This window comes from Diplotaxodon limnothrissa, linkage group LG9, assembly GCF_057381915.1.
Source record: "Diplotaxodon limnothrissa isolate DT_005_m linkage group LG9, D_limnothrissa_male_GT1.1, whole genome shotgun sequence".
Classification (NCBI taxonomy): Eukaryota; Metazoa; Chordata; class Actinopteri; order Cichliformes; family Cichlidae; genus Diplotaxodon; species Diplotaxodon limnothrissa.
Window position 1 is genome coordinate 10,780,572 of NC_140604.1, and position 20,169 is coordinate 10,800,740.

At 42.6% G+C, this 20,169-nt stretch overlaps 3 protein-coding genes and 1 pseudogene across 3 annotated transcripts; 3 read left to right on the plus strand and 1 right to left on the minus strand.

The window, feature by feature from the left end:
- LOC146625124 (uncharacterized) overlaps window positions 1-20,169 on the minus strand; it is a 238,552-nt pseudogene that overhangs the window by 166,366 nt on the left and 52,017 nt on the right.
- On the plus strand, window positions 175-825 carry LOC146625141 (TOG array regulator of axonemal microtubules protein 1-like). Its single transcript, XM_085362700.1, has 3 exons — window positions 175-335; window positions 431-586; window positions 684-825. Exons 1-3 carry the CDS (start codon window positions 175-177, stop codon window positions 823-825), a joined length of 459 nt encoding a protein of 152 aa, XP_085218826.1.
- LOC146625142 (TOG array regulator of axonemal microtubules protein 2-like) lies at window positions 2,687-3,334 on the plus strand. The gene is made up of 3 exons (XM_085363219.1): window positions 2,687-2,847; window positions 2,943-3,098; window positions 3,196-3,334. Exons 1-3 carry the CDS (start codon window positions 2,687-2,689, stop codon window positions 3,332-3,334), a joined length of 456 nt encoding a protein of 151 aa, XP_085219345.1.
- Window positions 8,488-19,653, plus strand: LOC146625143 (DIS3-like exonuclease 1). Its single transcript, XM_085362655.1, has 9 exons — window positions 8,488-8,791; window positions 11,139-11,231; window positions 11,314-11,602; window positions 14,035-14,270; window positions 15,453-15,607; window positions 15,783-15,961; window positions 16,052-16,197; window positions 16,861-17,032; window positions 18,601-19,653. Exons 1-9 carry the CDS (start codon window positions 8,553-8,555, stop codon window positions 18,916-18,918), a joined length of 1,827 nt encoding a protein of 608 aa, XP_085218781.1. The 5' UTR covers window positions 8,488-8,552; the 3' UTR covers window positions 18,919-19,653.

Genomic DNA, 20,169 nt, shown 5'->3' on the forward strand with positions numbered 1-20,169 from the left:
TTGCACACTTTATGTTTCTTATATGCGTTTCATGCAGCTAGTTTCCCTTCAAGTGCATACTACAGCCTCAACTGATGATTTTCACTCACATTTTAGGTGAAAAACCAACGCTCAGCAATAGCCTTTGAGGCCATACATGCCATCAATGAGCTCTACATTCAGCTCCAGAGAACAATGGACCCAGAAGTTGAAACAACAGGCCGAGCTCTATTGCTGAAGCTTGCAATGACCAACAACAACTTTCTACATCAGGAGGTCAATCTGGCGCTTGATGCCATGGTGGAAAATTGCAGCCATGGACGGATTCTGAGCGCTCTGTTTAACACAGGACTGACGTAAGAGGAGAGAAGAAGCTGTAGTGATTTTATTAGAAGACATGAAAGAGAGATCATGTTCACTGAGTTGTGTGTCTAATATTGTCCTTGCTCAGCCATCGCTGTGTTGCAGTGAGGAATAGCACGGCTCAACACCTGCACCAGCTGGCTGACAAACTTGGAGCAGCCGTCACCCTGAAAACAGGAACCTTCACTGAAAGATTTCTAATTGCTGCCTCTAGAATGGCAGGGGATGCTGCACCTGAAGCCAGGTGGGTACTTTTAAATGGGTTTGAAGTGCATCAATGTTTTATTTTCTGTGAGTTTACACAATTAATGAAAATTAATGACAACTGTAATCTTCCACAGGTACCATGGGCGAACAATCATTGAGAAACTGACCCTTCACAAGGACTTTATGAATTTGTGGGTGAAGATTGTCCCTGAAAAAGACAGGCGTCCTGTGGAGAAGAGCCTGAAAAAGACAGGCGTCCTGTGGAGAAGAGCCTGAAAAAGACAGGCGTCCTGTGGAGAAGAGCCTGAAAAAGACAGGCGTCTTGTGGAGAAGAGCCTGAAAAAGACAGGCGTCCTGTGGAGAAGAGCCTGAAAAAGACAGGCGTCCTGCGAAGAAGAAAGAGCTTAGGGAGTTCCTGTGTGTCCAGTTGACGGACAAGGGGACGCACAGGTGGAGATGTAAGTAACTAAACATACTCATTCTTGACTTCTCTGCTGATCAAATGTAAATGTTTCTGAGAGATGTGTTATATTTTGCTGCTTTGCACAGTGTAATTTTTGTGTAAGTCACTGTAGACAGAGCAACTGTCAGCGCTTCACCACAGAGTCCAGGATCCTGGACTTTCACAAAGCTCAGAGCAGTAAGACAAATGTGTTCTTTCAACAGGCAGACACATTGCATATCGCACAGAGACCCAGAGATTATGCTGTGCAACTCCCACCTTTACCTGAGCAATGCGCAGGCTCTCCAGAGATAGTCCAGGGAAGCTGGAACTGTTTGGATGACCCCTTTTGGAATCAGGAGGACCCTGAAAGAAGTCTGAGTAGCCTCAGCTCTGCAGACACACACACACCAAGTGATCTGAGGGCCATTCCTTTCATTGTTAGTCCTGTTGAGATGACACCGCTCACTCCAGTTCCTCCACCTCCTCGAGCAGCTTGTCCATCGCAATTGCCTGTTTTCTCTGCTAAACATTCAGGAGCAGGTCGGTTCAAAGGTGATGCTTTTCTTTAGTGGTTACACCTGCTGTTAATCAGTTAGTTTAGATTTTAAAATTTGACACTGTAGATTATCTATTTTAATGCTAAATTACACATTCTTGCTGTCCATTCATTTTATATGCTTTTTTGAAGAAAAAAAAAATCAGGAAGAAAAATGTTTATTGTTGTTTTTGTAAGATGTCAATTTGTAGTTATTTAGTTATTTTTTTGTCTAAACAGACACGAAGGTCATTCGTGGAATAAGAGTCTTGACAGCAAAAGACAAATTTGGGCCTATTTTGGAAAAACTGCAGCATTTCCAGGATGGGATTGTAACCTCACCTGGACACACAGTACCAACCAAAACATTTACTGCAGTAAAGCCTTTGACTCCAAAACCTCCAACAGTTCCCATACCGCAAAAACGAGGACCTCGGCCTGGGACGCTGCTGCGCCGTGCAAAAGTCGTCCCTATAGACGGTAAGTGGTTTTCCTCAGTAACTGTAGAAGATGCTGAATAATCAAACTTTAAATTAAGAGATTTTTTAAAAAGATTTTAATGAACAATTAATCACTGCATCATGCTTCGAATTAGAAGAAATGACAGTTTCTTTTTACTAACCTCGTTGATTATCAGACAAGAAAGCAGACAGTCAGTGCAGTCAGAATAATCCAAGAGAGAGCAGGGTCAAACTCCCGCCTGTAGCTACACCTGTAGAGAGCCTGTCCCACAGCTTTAGTCTGCTGTCTTCAGACGACTGGTAAGAAACGTAGTAAGGAGACATTAAATACTGCACAGAAACAGTGCTGCATAATGTGGCTGTGTTATTTGTGGTGTTCCTGAAGTCGTGTTCAATGTTGTGTTGTGTAAATACAGGATTAAGAAAAGACAGTAGAAAACTATTCAGTCTCTGGCAAAGCACCACTCGGACATCCTGAAGACTAAACTACATGAAGTGTGTCTGGTCCTCATTGAGGAGGTATTGCACACTTTATGTTTCTTATATGCGTTTCATGCAGCTAGTTTCCCTTCAAGTGCATACTACAGCCTCAACTGATGATTTTCACTCACATTTTAGGTGAAAAACCAACGCTCAGCAATAGCCTTTGAGGCCATACATGCCATCAATGAGCTCTACATTCAGCTCCAGAGAACAATGGACCCAGAAGTTGAAACAACAGGCCGAGCTCTATTGCTGAAGCTTGCAATGACCAACAACAACTTTCTACATCAGGAGGTCAATCTGGCGCTTGATGCCATGGTGGAAAATTGCAGCCATGGACGGATTCTGAGCGCTCTGTTTAACACAGGACTGACGTAAGAGGAGAGAAGAAGCTGTAGTGATTTTATTAGAAGACATGAAAGAGAGATCATGTTCACTGAGTTGTGTGTCTAATATTGTCCTTGCTCAGCCATCGCTGTGTTGCAGTGAGGAATAGCACGGCTCAACACCTGCACCAGCTGGCTGACAAACTTGGAGCAGCCGTCACCCTGAAAACAGGAACCTTCACTGAAAGATTTCTAATTGCTGCCTCTAGAATGGCAGGGGATGCTGCACCTGAAGCCAGGTGGGTACTTTTAAATGGGTTTGAAGTGCATCAATGTTTTATTTTCTGTGAGTTTACACAATTAATGAAAATTAATGACAACTGTAATCTTCCACAGGTACCATGGGCGAACAATCATTGAGAAACTGACCCTTCACAAGGACTTTATGAATTTGTGGGTGAAGATTGTCCCTGAAAAAGACAGGCGTCCTGTGGAGAAGAGCCTGAAAAAGACAGGCGTCCTGTGGAGCGCCTGAAATTCAAAAGACATCTGTCCAAAAGTAAGAAAACGTCACACTTCAAGACTGACTGATGGCTTGGACCACTGGAACTATCATCTTCATGTTTTTTCTCTTTCCTTTCTTTCCAGACTGCCGGGATTTCTTGGACGCGTGTTTAACCAAAGTCCCGGAGACGCGGCCGACGCTGGAGGAGCTACAGCATCACACTTGGCTGAGATAAGCCTATCACACACACACACAAACACACACAATTCAGACGTTATCATTTATGTGTGATGTATGAATTACCTTTCTTTTTTTCAGGAAATAATTTTTTTTAATTGGCCCACTTTAAATTTCAGTGTTTTGGAATTCCTGTAACCCCCCCCAGCCATCCCAGGAAAGGGGATCTCTCTTTGAATGGGCTTTCCCGAGGTTTCTTCCCGTCAGTCTGGCCCCCCCAGGGGAGTTTTTCCTCGTCTTCATAGAGAGCTTGGGCTGGCTCAGGAGCTCCATCAAAACTGTCTTTATTTAATTACTCTAATGTAATCATATACTTTAAAGTAATCAAATAAAAGACAGTAAAAATCTGAAGACTTGAAGTAAACTTCCATTAAAATAAAACTTGTTTAATTCATCTTTGCTGAGGATACTGTGTTATTACTATTTCAAGGATTATGTCAGAACACCGGATACTGGTACCCATCCCTACCCATCACTAGGGAACAGAACAAACCAGACATCAATTACAACAAAAATGACACTGACCCAGCCAGCATGACTCGTCTGCCTTAAGAAATGTTTAGCAATATTACAAATTGGGTGATATGCCTTAAAGTAGCTTCTCATGTGTTCAGCATTGACCTGTATGCATTTTCCCCTTCTCAACCTCATACCAGTGATACTGAGTGGGGTGAGGGAGGAGTAGCTGTCTCTCATTTTTATAGATCCCATACTGGCCCATCAGGCCATTGATGGCAGAACTAGCTTTTCTGTTCCACTACTGGCCATGACCATTGCCTTTGAACATTGACTTGGCGTGATTTTTTTCTTCCACATCCCAAATGGTCAGCACTCTGGGCGTGGCACACGAGTGGCTGATTTAAAATGAAGCAGGTCTCTCTCTGAGAGTCATTGTGAACATTCAGAATGCTAGATCACTTTCTACATGCTCATTTTATGAAGTATTTGAGAGATTCCTTATCTATACTCTGTTTAGGGATGGGTATCGTTTAGGTTTTATCCGATACCGGTACTTTTGAAACTGTGCGGGTGCTTAAATGGTGCTCTAACCGTTGCTTCCTTCTCTCACCCCAACCGGTCGCAGCAGATGGCCCCGCCCCTCCCTGAGCCTGGTTCTGCTGGAGGTTTCTTCCTGTTAAACAGGAGTTTTTCCTTCCCACTGTTGCCAAAGTGCTGCTCATAGGGGGTCATATGACTCTGTATCTATGAAGCGCCTTGAGGCGACTTTTGTTGTGATTTGGTGCTATATAAATAAAATTGAATTGAATTGAATTGCTTAAAGAATGGAGAACACAAACTTTGTCCAAAAACCTCTTATGTTTTTATTTTTAGCAGTCTCTTTTTTCTGCAAAATGATAACCAAGTTAGCCTTTTCTTTTGATACAACATACCTACTTTGTTTGGAACCGGTGAATAATGGAAAACATGTTTAGCTGTTTGTTTTTTTTGTAAAAAGATAACGGTGTTAGCTTTTTCTGCAGCCCTATCAAACAAGAAGACAGTCGCATGTAACTACGACGGTGTTTGCTAGTTCACCTTACATGCATTAATGTAATAACGTGGTTAGCCTACTCAACGTAAATTACACACGAACAACATTAAGCTCCTCACGCAGAGAAGAACGGTTGCTGCTGCATCATCATCCGTCTGCTACACTGGCAGGGCTAGGGGCCAGGACTCTCCTCTTCGGGTTTTTGGGGGATGTTGCTAACTCCAGGTCCAATAACAGGCAACCCACCCGCAGCAGATGTGCTCGGTGTGAAGTCTCGCAGCAAGCTATCAAATACGATGCATTTCTCTGCTTTTAAAAAAACGCTATTGCGTTGCCAGGTCTTTCATTGGATTCGAGGTGTTACTTCCTTTGCACAGTATCACAGTATCACCTTAAAGCACTTGTTGCTGCTGAGTTTGCATATTTTGCTGTGAAGTACAGCCAGACTTTTGACCGCTTTGCCTTGGACATTTAATCTGTAGCTCTGCTCTCAAAGAACATACGTACCTGGACCCGCCTACTATCCTCGGAAACGTAAAATGATTGGCTAGAATCCAAAGTGTATGACATCTCAAGAAAAAAAAAAGCCACCCGTATCCGGTATACCCGCACCCAATGTTCCCTCTAATTTTTCATGTGTCTGAGCGAACACAGAAACTCCCTGAGCGATCCCTTGGACCACTGTGAGCAACAGCAGACGTGTGCACTGTGGTGACGCCAGCATTGAATCCATGCAAGTTACATGGTTTATTAAAATAATAAAATTACAGCATTTACATTTATGTTAGACTACTTTTAATTAACTATTTTAGCCCACTTACAATGAAAATTTAAAAAAACAAAACAAAAAAATCTTGTTCATGACCTGTGTAGCATGTTAACACTATTGGAAGTAAAAATAACTTGAACTCCAATTTTGAAAACACAAGTTTCTTTTGTTTTTTTTTCATAAAGCTCTGACTTGTATTATGAGTCTGTGGTCTGGGAGAGAGTCTGTAACTCTGTCTGCAAAATACAGTAAATAATGACCAATGTTGGGTAATTAATTATATAGTTACTTCTTCAAAAAAGTAACTGAGTTATGCAAACAACAAAGTTTTTTGCAGCTGTTTACCTAAAAATGCAGCCAAGGCGTTTTTTTAAATAAACATTTTAAATTATTTAGAGAACAATCATCAAATTGCATCAAATCTGATGCCACACAAATTATTTGTGCCACTCCAAAAATAATTTCTGTCAACTATGAGATGAAGGAGAACAACAGCCTGATACCTGCAGGCCTGACAGCAGCAGATGTGTCACTGCTGTAACACCTGTAACACTCAGCAGTCGCCTCATTGTTCTGACACACACTAAACGTCGCCACGCCGCTTTGCTCGCTAAAACACCGGTGTCGGCACATAAGGACGCTGTCAGAGCCTGTCAACGACATTGATTAGCTGCGTATATACGAATGTGAATCGCATTACTGGCTGGATCCCATACGGGAGCAGCCAGTCACTGACTAACACTGCAAAACAGACTTGTTAAAGTATTGATTTTAATTTCAATTCAGGTTAGATTTTTTTTTTTGTGCGCAACGCAGATTTTCTGTGCGCAGAGACCGTGCCAGCAGTGCGCAATTGTGCACACACACAGCTTCGAGGGAACATTGCCGGTACCCATTCCTAACTCTGTTCCACATGTGTTATGTTTCCTTCAGGATTAGCTAAATAAGAGAGGATTATTTTCCATTTATTAAACTGCATTTAGCTACTCTTTCGTATCACATTTACTTTGGGAATGCACCAATTGGTCCACATCCTGTTTATGCAGGGCCCACTTTTAAACGGTAAATTGCTGAAAATGTAGCCATATATAGCGCTTTTCTGTGTCTTGCACTCCTTTGCATAGATTGAAGCATCTGTGTGTTCCTGTTTTGTTGAGTGTATCTGTCTGTGTGGCTGTTGAAGGCTACTGAGAGTGTGACCTTCACAGTTCACCAGAGGACCATCTATTACATTTGTTAGGTTATGCGTTTTTGATATTATTGCATCCTCACTGGCACACTCAGTCCTTAGTGTGGGCTTACCCTGCTCCATACCTTGTTAAGGATAAAGAACTTACAACCTGGAAGTAGATTATATCTCCCATAGTGAGATACAGAGAATGGTTGCTTACCAGGGTAACTCTGGTTTTCTGAAACCCAGGTGATGTTTGGTTTTCACCTCCAAACAATCGCAGTCAGAGATCAGGTGAAAGAGGAAAGAGCAGAGAGCGTCAAAATAAAAGGGAAATTATGGGAGCAAACACCAGAGTTTAACAATTGTTCATCACTAAATACAGTACAGATATTTTAATAAGGAGAGGTTATTTGAAAGAATGAAATTGATTTACTGATGAACAGAATTTAAACAGGTGATTTGCCGTTAGACTCAGATGGCCTATCTCAGCGGAACAGAACCCCGTCTGTGAAAAGGATTAGAGCAGGAGCCCCGAGAGCCTGGAAGCTGGTGGTGGAATGGTTGAATGGAGCATGAGTGATGAGATGAGGCGTGTACAAGGAAGAATAACCGAGGACACAGCATGAATGCTGATTGGCCTGGAGAAGGTGATTGGACTAGACCACTTCAGGAACGCCTTTAGCCACACCTCACCAGGTGTAGACAATCGGCAGTTAAACCTAGGCAACACCTGAAGACAACTGCATTTCCACTGTAAGGAGTGTAAGGGTTGCAATGGGCTGTAACAAAGGACAAGCACAGATGAGTCCACTATCATAGACTGGAACATCATTCATAACTTTTTATGTTATAAAGGGGGTGGCAGTAGAGCTTCTGTGATTGGTCACATCAGAGAGTGCTTGGTTATCAGAGAGTTACCATAGTAACCAAAGGTTTTAAAGATTGCAATATAGCTATTGTTGTCCAGAGGGGCCGATGGTGCGATATGGCAGCCTCGCTTCTGTCAGTCTGCCCCAGGGCAGCTGTGGCTACAACTGTAGCTGCCTCCACCAGTGTGTGAATGTGAGAGTGAATGAATAGTGGCATTGTAAAGCGCTTTGGGTGCCTTGGAAAGCGCTATATAAATCCAATCCATTATTATTATTATTATTATTATTATCAAATCAACAAAATATTAAAGAATCATTAAATATGTGGAATAGTTCATTCTTTCCTTTTTTCATCAGTGGTTTACACACTGGCTTGCAGGCAAAATGTCACTGGTTCGATTGCAACCGGAGATACAAATCAGGGTTGTGCCTGGAAGGGCATCTGGTATAAAACTCTGCCGTATCAAAAGATGCTGAGCTATCAGGTGTGGTGACCCCTTGTGACAAGGGAGCAACTGAAAGTGAAACACTGTTTTGCTTTGTCTTTGTGTAAAGTGTCCTTGAGTGTTTTGAAAGGCGCTTAATAAAATGTATTATTATTATTATTATTATTAATGTTTTGTATAGAATCATAACAAAATGTGAAAAGTTCAAAAGACTATGCGGCTGTTTAGCTGTGCCTGTCCGTCTGCCATCAGCTGAGAGAGATGCCGGTCAACTCTCTGGAGAAGCCGTGGACGGTAGACCCCTCTGAGGTGGCAGAGCGGCGGGATCTTAGGGACAGTCGCCTGGTGTTCAGCATCGATCCACGCGGCTGTGAAGATGTAGACGACACGCTGTCTGTACACAAGCTCCCCAACAGAAGGCTGGAGCTGGGAGTTCACATTGCTGATGTCACTCACTTTGTCAAAGAGGGTTCGCTCACAGACTTGGAGGCACGTTCAAGGTGAGGAACTGGTTGGAGTGGTTGGGTAGAGTAGGTGGGATATAAAAGGATAAAAGAAAATTACAGCATCTTGCATAAGTGTTCAGAGGAACTTTCAGAAGTACAAAGAGGCAAGAAAGTTGTTGCCTGAATTAATGTTGCATCAGCAGCATGCCTTGTAGCGCAATTATAAATAACACAGAGGGCCACCTTAAATAAGGCTCGTGTCTGATGTGAAGCATTAAGCCTTAAATGTCTATCATTTAATCACATGTAGAAGGACTTCACAGGGTCCATGATGGCTTTGAAAGTATCACTGGCACCAGGAATTGAACCAATGGTCAGCACATTGTTGGTTCAATCCCTGATGCCTTCGGGCGATCGTGGCTCAAGAGTTGGGAGTTCGCCTTGTAATCGGAAGGTTGCTGGTTCGAGCCCCGGCTTGGACAGTCTCGGTCGTTGTGTCCTTGGGCAAGACACTTCACCCGTTGCCTACTGGTGGTGGTCAGAGGGCCCGGTGGCGCCAGTGTCCGGCAGCCTCGCCTCTGTCAGTGCGCCCCAGGGTGGCTGTGGCTACAATGTAGCTTGCTATCGCCAGTGTGTGAATGTGTGTGTGAATGGGTGGATGACTGGATATGTAAAGCGCTTTGGGGTCCTTAGGGACTAGTAAGGCGCTATATAAATACAGGCCATTTACCATTTATTTATTCATGTTAAAGTCACCTTGCACAAAATACTTAACCCCCAAATTTCCCTGGATGCATCCGTTAGTGTGAGTGTGCATGTGAGAGAAAATGCTTAAAGGTATAGACTAACGCGCTGTATGAATATGTGTGCGAATGGACGAATGCTGGTCGTGCTAAAAGGTGGTTGGGGTTCTCACAGTAGAGAACTGCTACACACAGAACACAGTGGTCCATGTTGTTACGAAGAACTTGTGCTCATTTTGAGTACGATGCCATTAACAGGACAGGGGAATGTTTCCGCTGTGGGAAAGCCTGAGTGGTTTTCACTGTGGCCTTCATAAACATATATTACTACGGGACATGGCAGCCATACTTGTACACAACATTCAACCAGAAGGTCATGCAGCAAAAAAAGGAAAAATGAGTCCGCTTCCAACTAAATTAGTTTTATTCTACTGAGTGGTAGAAGTAAAGAACAGTGTGTCACACATCATTTGTTTTCAGATCCCCTTTGTACAGTTACGGGTGTCAGGAAAACACCGGAGGTCACATGATGGCATGTGACCTTGAGTACCTGATGTTAATGGTTTGTCTATAATTGGCTTTCAGTGCATCTTATTAATAAAGAGGATGATGATACAAGACAGTTGAACCACAGTAATAGAACAAGAAGATATTCATCTGTGTTTATGTCCAGATATATGCACATGTTCTGATTTATTTATTTATTTTGTGCTGTATTGTACAAATGAATAAAACTGAGTTTAAAATATCTGCAGTAAATGAAGTGAAGGTCGGGGCTGCAAAAGTAATGCTTGCACTTGATCTCCACAAATTTTCCTTCCTGGGAACATGCAGCGATGACACCATGTGACAGGGAAGCAGCCCAAAAAAATTTGTGTCACAGCTGAACGGCCGACAAATCTGCAGCAAATGCATTCTGCTGTCATCTCGGTGTAATCTCGCTATAATCCAAAATCTCTACGGAATTCTTTCAGCACCTTGTTGAGTCTTGGAAGTGAAGAAAGGAGTGTTCAGAAGGCAGAAGTGTCTAACCCAGTGCTAATAAAATGTATCTGATAAAGTGTAGTCTGCAGATAAATTAGTAAGAAGGTCCATGAAGTGCATGTCGTTTTTTAAAGGCAGCAGCAGCAGCAGCAGCAGCATGTACAGAAGATGATTGAGAGCCGAGTGAGGAGAGAAACTCCGTGTAGACTGTTAACAACGTGCACTTATAAAATAATACTGAAATTTTACTATATATTTTTTATGTTGTGATTTTTAATGTAGTTTTGGTCCTCTGCTTTCTCTCTGACTTACTCTAAAATTCCATTTTACATTTCATAGCTGTCCACAAAGCAGCGTGCAGATCACCCACCTGTCCAGCTCGCCTCCACACTTTAAAGAAGTAAATTAAAATCTCATGATTGTGGTTTGAAGCCTTAAATTCTATTTCAGAAAATGGGGAATATTTATTAAATCATAAGAAAAACATTTTGCTTATTTATTTCATCCTTCCTGACTTATTAATAAACAGAAGGATGAAAATGACAAAGGTGGAACAAACTCTGAATATTTAGTACTTATTTTCAAATTATGTCTCACTTTTGATTAGAAAGAAGATGATAAAGCTGCTGCTTTGATCTCATTGCCTTTTTATATTTATTATGTCACTTCTTAAGGGCTACAACCTACTACCTGGCAGACCGCAGGTACGACATGCTGCCTGCTATTCTCAGCGCAGACCTTTGCTCACTGCTGGGAGGTGCTGACAGGTTAGTAGACTTCCCATCACACGTTTCATTTTCATATGCTTAAAATGCATGCTAGTTGTGTAACTGACACTTTCAAATTCAGGTATGCAATGAGCGTGCTTTGGGAGCTTGACGCAGAATCCCTTGAAGTCCAAGAGGTCTGGTATGGTCGTACACTCATCCGCTCCTCCTATCAGCTCCACTACGAGCTGGCTCAGGCGCTCCTCAACGGAGAACAGGTTGAGGTAGCGGAACTGGCCAACCTGGGTCCTCAGGAAAAGGGTTCTAAGCTAGCTCAACTCACTGAGGCACTTGAGATGCTCACACATGTAGCCAGACATCTTCGGGCAAAGAGGGACAGAGGAGGAGCGCTGGAGCTGGAAGGAGTGGAGGTATGATTGGTTTCTTGTATCTTCATAGAGTATTTTGTGTGTTTTGGTAATGTGTGTACTTAACAGTAAGACTATATAAATAAAGACTGCAAACATTTAAGGTTCATGTTCTTAATTGAAAGCGTAAGCATGTTATAGCTGAGTGTCTAACCCTAACACATCGTCACTACTGACGTCTAACATACGACACAAAATGATTCAATGAATCTGAAGTGAATCAAACAAAGTAAACCGTGCACATAGCTTCAGTGGAGAGAAATCCATTCTGCACATTAAAAACTGGAACCACTATCTTTCTCGCACATTTCAGCTGCAGAAGATTCTCCCTTCTAAGCTTCTGTCTAAGTGAAAGTTTGACTTAACCTCTGTGTTTGGTCATTTTGTCAGATGACATCATGGTTAGAAAATTCAGTATCAGTCACCCCGAAACACTTCATACAGCCGAGGGGAGGAAATCAGGTCAAAAGACACCTGTGGAAAAGGGCCAGGGATTAATGATAACTAATGATTAAATGGAGATTGGTCTATAAACATGTAGTCAGTGATAATGATGACAAAGAGGTGATGATGATGTTCGGCGTCATCATGAGAATCCCCCAGCTGCCACGGTCTATTGCAGCATAACTAAGGGAGGATTCAGGGTCACCTGGTCCAGCCCTAACTATATGCTTTAGCAAAAAGGAAAGTTTGAAGCCTAATCTTAAAAGTAGAGATAGTGTCTGTCTCCTGAATCCAAACTGGAAGCTGGTTCCACAGAAGAGGGGCCTGAAAACTGAAGGCTCTGCCTCCCATTCTACTTTTAAATACTCTAGGAACAACAAGTAGGCCTGCAGAGCGAGAGCGAAGTGCTCTAATAGGGTGATATGGTACTACAAGGTCATTAAGATAAGATGGGGCCTGATTATTTAAGACCTTGTATGTGAGGAGCAGGATTTTGAATTCTGGATTTAACAGGAAGCCAATGAAGGGAATCTGCTCTCTCTTTCTAGTCCCTGTCAGGACTCTTGCTGCAGCATTTTGGATCAGCTGAAGGCTTTTCAGCGAGTTTTTTGGACATCCTGATAATAATGAATTACAGTCGTCCAGCCTGGAAGTAATAAATGCATGAACTAGTTTTTCAGCGTCACTCTGAGACAGGATATTTCTAACTTTAGAGATGTTGCACAAATGGAAGAACGCAGTCTTACATATTTGTTTAATATGTGCATTGAAGGACATGTCCTGGTCAAACATGACTCCAAGGTTCCTCACAGCGTTACTGGAGGCCAAGGTAATGCCATCCAGAGTAAGAATCTGCTTAGATACCATATTTCTAACATGTTCAGGACTCAGTACAATAACTGAATGAATTTAGACGCAGGAGTCTTCCAGGTCTTTATGTTTAGTTTGGTTTTTTGCTGTGTTATTTACAGAATTACAGATGGATACCATATATTTCTTTTCATCGATAATAAATTATAGTACGGTCTAATAGAGACGTTATTTTTAAAATCAGGCGTCTAAGCAGAACACGTTCCTCAGCAGAAAACATTTTATCAGAAAGTCATTTCAGTGAGAATATTGGAATAAAGAAACCAAGCACTCCACTGTGAAACCACTGACAGTTTTCACATTAGATCACAGCCATTTATCTACAGCGGCTGGTCGGCCATCTGTTAAAACCTCATATGGACAATTCCTGTTGTTCTATAAGATGCTCTCTAATAGGATGTCTTGGATTTATTTATTATTCAGTTATTGCATTCCTGTTATGGCTGTACGCACACAGAATATTGATATGAAGTAAAAATGATTCTCTCGGGTTGCTTCTGGGATAGTGGAAAAACCAATATATTTCTAAAAGTGTGTTTAATGATTGAGCTGCCACCCAAAAATCAAGTTCTTATCTTGACAAAGCTGGATTATTGACCGCTGGTGAAACATCAGTTGTCCTGAAGGATAAGGACAACAGATGTTTCATCTTGATCTATTATATAAAACGGCCAAAACTGTGTTCAAATCCAAACTTTCTGGCTTCTTTTGGTTCCTGCTGAAGTGCTTTGGGTCCCCTCAGTTCATCCTTAGTCTGAGAAAAGTTTTGTTCTCTCTTTAAGGCACATTTCCTTTGAGCTAACTTAAACTCTGATTGGCTGTCCACTATAAACAAAAAGCATGAACAGCAGATCGGTGGAGTTTCTGTGCCCATGAGCAGAGCTGTGTGCCTGTTAGGGATATGTGTTCTTACTGGTATGATAGAGAGCTGAACGTAGGAAAGACAGTAGACTGTTTTCAGGTTGAGATTCATTCACATTTGGTTCTCCGTGCAGCATTTGTTCCGGTGGAATGGTGCATGTTCAACTGAGTTAAAGTAAACTGTAGTAAAATGTGGCCCACTGATGCATTTTCATATTCTTTTTCATTGAAGTCACGTTAGAAGCATTTTCCCTTTTCAGGTGGGTGCCCAGCTGGATGAGGAGAGGAACATTACGGCCCTGGTCCCTCGTCAGCCCCTGGAGGTCCATGAGACCGTGGCAGAGTGCATGATTTACGCCAACCACTGGGTGGCCCGCAAGATCCAGGAAGCTTTCCCCAACCAGGCCCTTCTAAGGTGTCACCCACCACCACAACAGGAGCTATTCAACCAGCTGGTGGACACTGCAAAGGCCAAAGGTTTCACCATTGACACCAGGTAATGTTTTTGACTGTTCAGTATAGAAACTGAGGAAATGCATATTGTAGTCCAACGCACATCATGTTCAGACACACAAGTGTGTGAACCTGAAATGTTTGATAACACGGGGACACACTCAGGTGTCACATGAGCAGTCAGACAAGAAGAAGACATGTTCCTTCAGCTCAGGTTGAGGTTGAAGCCAAATATGCTTCCAAACCAAAGACTAGAACATATGATGAAGCATATCTTGCCTTTGGCTTCAGCTTCACAACAGCTGTCGTGGCAAGGTCGGTCTCCCCGACAGAATTAGTTTCCCCTGCGTCGGGAGCACACGCTGGGCTGTCCAAATCACGGACAAACAGGATCCCACATTCTTGATTTTCAGTTCACAAACACTTCTTATAACGACTAACTACTCCTGAAACTTTGGAGGTTTTAGCTCTTTACACAGTAAAGTTACAGGAGAAATATAATTATCAGGCAAAATGTCCTTCGTTTGTTAAAATAATCCCGTCTGATACCACGAGAGGACAATAAATATTTCATTTTCTGTTGTAACCCTTAAACTGAATGGTAATGTAACGACACTCAGGTTTCACTTTTTTACAAAACTAAAACATCACTACTTCCACGTCTGACTGTTTGTAATGGAGGCGGCGTAACCTGGATCCACACTCCGTGCCCAGCGAACGCTCGCCACGCAGGGGGAACACATGCTGTCGGCGATGCCGACCTCGGCACAACGCTGATCCTGCCGCAGTTTGTTCCCCGGTTCAAATCCCGGACAAACAGGATCCCACAGCTGTTTATGCTTTTAAACCCGTTTTGCACAGAGAGCAGTGTTGAATATTCTCACACGGGAACAAAACAAACAACTCAAATAATTAAAGATGGTTTGTTTTTCTGTTTTTTAAAAGAGGCAGTGATTTATTTAATTACAACCTGTAATCTATTACAGTTAACTTTTATTTGTTTAACTGTTTACAAAAGGTCTGAGGATCTGAGGCGTGGAATGAACTGCAATGGAGTTTGAAAACAAAATATGAATGTGCGGTTGGAGGATTGTGGGGGGGGGGGTTAAACCAACAGCAGAACCGGTCCCAGGACAAGAGACATGGTGATGCAAGTAGCTTTGTGTCACTGACTGCTGAGATGAGAGGCCTCACTCATCCCTGGTTTCTGGCTCTGTTCCTTCAGGTCCAACAAGGCTTTAGCTGCCTCACTGGACCGAGCTGTGGACCCACAGGACCCCTTGGTGAACAGGTTGTTCAGAATGATGGCCACCACTGCTATGTCACAGGCTCTGTACTTCTCCACTGGTGCTCATCCTCAAGACCAATACTACCATTATGGTACGATACCGCTGCACAGCTTTTATTGGCTGCACTAGAGTTTCAGTGTGACTGTGGGTCAGTCCATCCATCACACGTCTGCACACACTTGTCCAACGTCTGTTGTTTGTGAAGAATTATTCGACTGAGAACTAGAAAGAAGGCTAACGTGCTGATATTTGCTTCGTTGTCGTAGGTCTGGCTCTGGATCGCTACACACACTTTACCTCACCCATCCGTCGGTACGCAGACATTGTCGTGCACCGCCTTCTTACCGCAGCCCTGCACATGCAGAGGGGCGTTGTATCTGGTAAAGCACCAGCCAGTAACAAAGAAGTGGAGGAAATGGCTCACCATGTCAACAGCAAGAACAGGGTCAGGGGTGTTTTATTGTTTGTGTTTTTCAATGATTCACCTCTTACTCTATTAACAGAAGCTGTGCTGACGTCTGTGTTTCATTTGCAGGCAGCACAGGCAGCCCAAATGCGATCCACAGCACTGTTTCAGTGTCTGTTTTTCAGAGAACGAGACCCTCAGACAGACCCGTGCTGTGTGGCTGACGCTGTTGTCTACTCCATTCGAGACAACGGTGTCTTGGTGTTTATCCCAGAGTAAGAACCTTCAGTCCTGTGTTTTGTTCTGCAGTCTTCTTCTTTTCCTTTGTTTAATGGAGCTGTACAGCAGCTCACAGACGGCCAACCACTCGTGTATTTTTAATAGACGAATTCAAAGTTTATGACAATGAATGAATTTGTTGGAAGATGTAATTGCACGCTAATCAATGTATATTTAACAGTATACACGCTAGTTTTATTTTCTCTTAAAAAACCTCAAAATGAGTTTTAAATTGTATAAATTTACTAAACTAATTCCTTAAACATTTATTGTGAGCAGGGAAAATCGGCTAAAACCCCGAATCTTTTCTCTACCAGGCTTTAAATAAGTTAATTGCATTGCTGAAGTTGAGTCTGTGGGGAGGGACGGTGCTTTGGAGCCAGCCTTGTGTTTGTGGCACTTCTACGTTAGCTTAGCTAACCTCTGGAGGTTGCTGCTTGTTTATTGCAAGGAAAGTGTAATTTAATAACATCAGTGTTCTCCATGCTTGTGGTGTTACAGGGATATGCAATATTAACAGTTTATTAAAATGTAACCTGTGGTCATTTTGAGAAGGCTGTAGAATCCATGTAATGATTAAAATCACAGGGCGCAAAGCAGGTTGAGTAATATCACTGAGTAAGTAAGGCTGCCTCTGACCACAGCCATGTTGTTCACAGGTATGGTGTGAGGGGGCCTGTGTATCTGAAGAACAAAGAGGGCCTGGTGGTGGTAGCGGGACAGGACGGCAGCTGTGATTGGCAGGGTGGCACTGTGCGAAAATACCCGGACCGCATTACCACCACCTCCAGCTGTGGCACCTCCACCTTCAAACTGTTTGACCACATCACCGTAAGTCACAGAAAACGCTAATCAATCATTTTAGAAGGTTTCCAGCAATGCAGCGCCTAAAGGCGACGATTCCAAATATATATGCATGAGTGTATATGAATCACAGGTTCATACGACTACTGGATCTTTTGTGGTCCAACATTAAGAGACGTTTTATGATCTTGTTGTGATAAAGTGTTGTGTGGTTGCTGCTTTGTTAGCTAATCTCAAGGTAACAAAACGTCAGTAAGATGAATGAGACGAAAATGATTCCTGAAAATAAATCATTTAAAGTTATTCAGTTTATTGTTTTTAAATATTATATGAAAACAAAAACATAAGTGTGGGGGGGGGGAGGCTCTCCTCCAAGACAAGAAATGTAATGCTTCCAGTTTGTGGCGTTTCTACACAAACCTTTTTGTAAAGGGAGATAAAAAATGACAGTGGGCGGTAATTGTTTTCACATAAACGCCTTTAAACGCTGCACGGTCGCACTCTCTCTCTCGCACTCGATAAATGATCCATTGTTGCTCTGCAAACGTTTGTTACCACAAACGTCGCATGCACTTATGTCATTGTCATGAGACACTCTTGCAAACAAACTCACGGTTTAGTAACACAGTAGAGCAGCGTGTTTACGGGACAGTAAAAGTAATCTAATTACCTTTTTTGCAACAGTAATCCCTTACTTTACTCGTTACTTGAAAAAAGTAATCTAATTATGCGTTGCTGCCCATCACTGGCGTCAAGTTATATTAAGTTCAGGCATGTTACACACGATGATTGTGAGGAATAAGTGCATGTGATTTAAGCAAAAAGAGCAGGAAACATTACCCTAAGGTTAGCTAACAAAAAGAAACTGAAGTAACGGTGTGTTATTCTCACATCTTTGGCTTTAAGACATGAAAAAGTGACAGAGTACTGCTGCTTCCACTGTTATCAACATCTTTTCTTTCTTTCATGGACTTATCCTGGGGTCATAAATGTCAAAGGGCAAAGGCAATGCTAACAACATAGCTTACTGATGGATGATGATGGATGACACATGTGGCCAAAACAAGATAGAAAGAAACATTAGCCCAAACACAAGTTGTCCACCACAGCATTGACTGCTGTCAAGCTATGATCATATCAAACAAAGAGATGATGATGATATTCAACAAACAAATCAACAAAACAACAACCTCACTGTGACACTTGACCGAGGTCACAGTGTTAATGAATGTTTTTCTCCCCCTCTGCTCCAGTCTCCACGTCGTGTGAATGTTAGAAAGCACAGTAAAGAAAGTTCGTGTACGGATGGATGAACGTTTGTTACATTGGATACGTGTGTGTAACATACGTATCCAATTTATCCTATTTATGAACAAAATTGTGGCACAGTCGGAAACTTCTCCACTCTACACCACTGTCTACTTAGCTGTGACGCTGCGCACAGTGCTGAGAGGACTGCTGTTATATATTACGTCACAAACCTTAAGTGGGCCTGTCTTTGCATAGCATTCCATTAGACTATTTTCAGTAGGTGCCATTACTGTGTAGTGATCGAACTGAGGAATACTGTGACTTACGTTCTCTGCTCTCTTCAGGTTCGTATTTCTGTCCACTCTTCAACTTGCCACGCTGACCGTCTAAACCTCGAGGTCATCAGCAACAAGCCTCACCACAGTGCCAAGTCCCAGCAGCCCAGCCCTCAGGGCCGCAGTCAGCTGGTCAAAGAGGTGGTGCGTCAGAATGAAGAGGCGCTGGCTCAGGAGAAGACAGCCCGGCGCCCCAAACTCTCCAAAGAGGAAAGAGAGTTTCGTCAGAGCAAAACTCCCAGTCTGTACTCTATTCTGGAAGAAATCAGAGAGTTGGCTCTGATGGATCTGGAAAGGGCTTCACGCCTCCCGGCAACAACAGCATAGAAACGCTGTAGCCCAGCTTTACCTCCAAGCAGACACTTGTGAGAACTGCACGCTGTGCGCTAACAGAACGGTGATCATTGAAGATCACTCGTGCTGAGTCATCCAGGTCATTCTTGTAGCTCCAGATTGTGTGTGGACAAACCACACGAGTGTGTGAAGTCACAGGAAAGCAAACACAATATTAAGTAAAAACATGTCCCGCCATCTTTTTAGAAACCAGAGTCAAACCGAATCAGTGGATACGTTTTGTAAAAGTTAGTTTTTAAAATCACATCAAGTTAAACTTAGTTGTAAGGAGGATAGGGAACGTGTTAATGCCAGTGAAGTGTCAGCAGTTACTTTGACAAGACCTAGTACTCACTGCAAATGTGGTTCAATCCTGCAGGAAACTAGTCAACTGCAGCAGGTTAAAGAAGTCTGGTAACAAAAGGCTTTTCTCTCAGCACCAGTGATCTCAATATCTCACTGGTGGGATCAATGTCTTGTGTAAATTAAATGTCTTGTGTTATAGAACCATTTTTGGTGAGTTCACACATATTGTACTACCTGTGACCACTTCATACAAAACCCAGCACGAGTATTGTTCTGGAGATGATAAAACGTCCACTCGTCCATTTTCTTCTGCACGTCCTGGAATCTGTCCCAGCTGTCATAGGGTGAGAGGCAGGATACGCCCTGGACAGGTCACCGGACTGATAAAACTTCATGTCACTCATTAGCAGACTTTAAAATAAACCCGTAGAGTAATGAACACACCTGAGGTTGGTTGTGTTGGAAGTGATGTATAAAACTAGGATGTATTTATCTTATAGTTTGTATATCAAGAGCCTGTATAGAAGACACCAACACCAAGGACATTTTTATTGTTTGAACTGGTAAATAATCAGAAGCGTTTTTTGGTTTGTGGATTTTAAGATTGTTTTCTAGAACTACCAACAGAAATATGAACTGTACATAACTATTTCAATATGTGTGCAGTGGCCTGTAATTAAAAATGGTGTTTTCATTAGCGCAGATGGAGCCACTTCATCGTGTTGCGTTTCATGTCCCTGCAGTAGCTTAAGAAAGAACTGTTCATAATTGAACGAGCACTTAATGCTTGGAAGAGGGTGATGGTCAGTTGACAGCTCACATACTACACACACACAGAGGCCTTTTATAGAAACATGTTTGCAACCAAAATTCTGCCAGTAGTGAAACTGGAGAAAGAAGATGCATCAGAGCAGGAACTGTGGATCAGTTCAAATATTT

Excerpts from the sequence above, each read along its gene's own strand:
- LOC146625141 (XM_085362700.1), top strand. The coding sequence starts at position 175 with ATGGACCCAGAAGTTGAAACAACAGGCCGAGCTCTATTGCTGAAGCTT. Across the intron at positions 336-430 it reads CTGTTTAACACAGGACTGAC|CCATCGCTGTGTTGCAGTGA; the intron begins GTAAGAGGAGAG and ends GTCCTTGCTCAG. Across the intron at positions 587-683 it reads GATGCTGCACCTGAAGCCAG|GTACCATGGGCGAACAATCA; the intron begins GTGGGTACTTTT and ends AATCTTCCACAG.
- LOC146625142 (XM_085363219.1), top strand. The coding sequence starts at position 2,687 with ATGGACCCAGAAGTTGAAACAACAGGCCGAGCTCTATTGCTGAAGCTT. Across the intron at positions 2,848-2,942 it reads CTGTTTAACACAGGACTGAC|CCATCGCTGTGTTGCAGTGA; the intron begins GTAAGAGGAGAG and ends GTCCTTGCTCAG. Across the intron at positions 3,099-3,195 it reads GATGCTGCACCTGAAGCCAG|GTACCATGGGCGAACAATCA; the intron begins GTGGGTACTTTT and ends AATCTTCCACAG.
- LOC146625143 (XM_085362655.1), top strand. The coding sequence starts at position 8,553 with ATGCCGGTCAACTCTCTGGAGAAGCCGTGGACGGTAGACCCCTCTGAG. Across the intron at positions 11,232-11,313 it reads CTGCTGGGAGGTGCTGACAG|GTATGCAATGAGCGTGCTTT; the intron begins GTTAGTAGACTT and ends TTTCAAATTCAG. Across the intron at positions 17,033-18,600 it reads AACTGTTTGACCACATCACC|GTTCGTATTTCTGTCCACTC; the intron begins GTAAGTCACAGA and ends TGCTCTCTTCAG.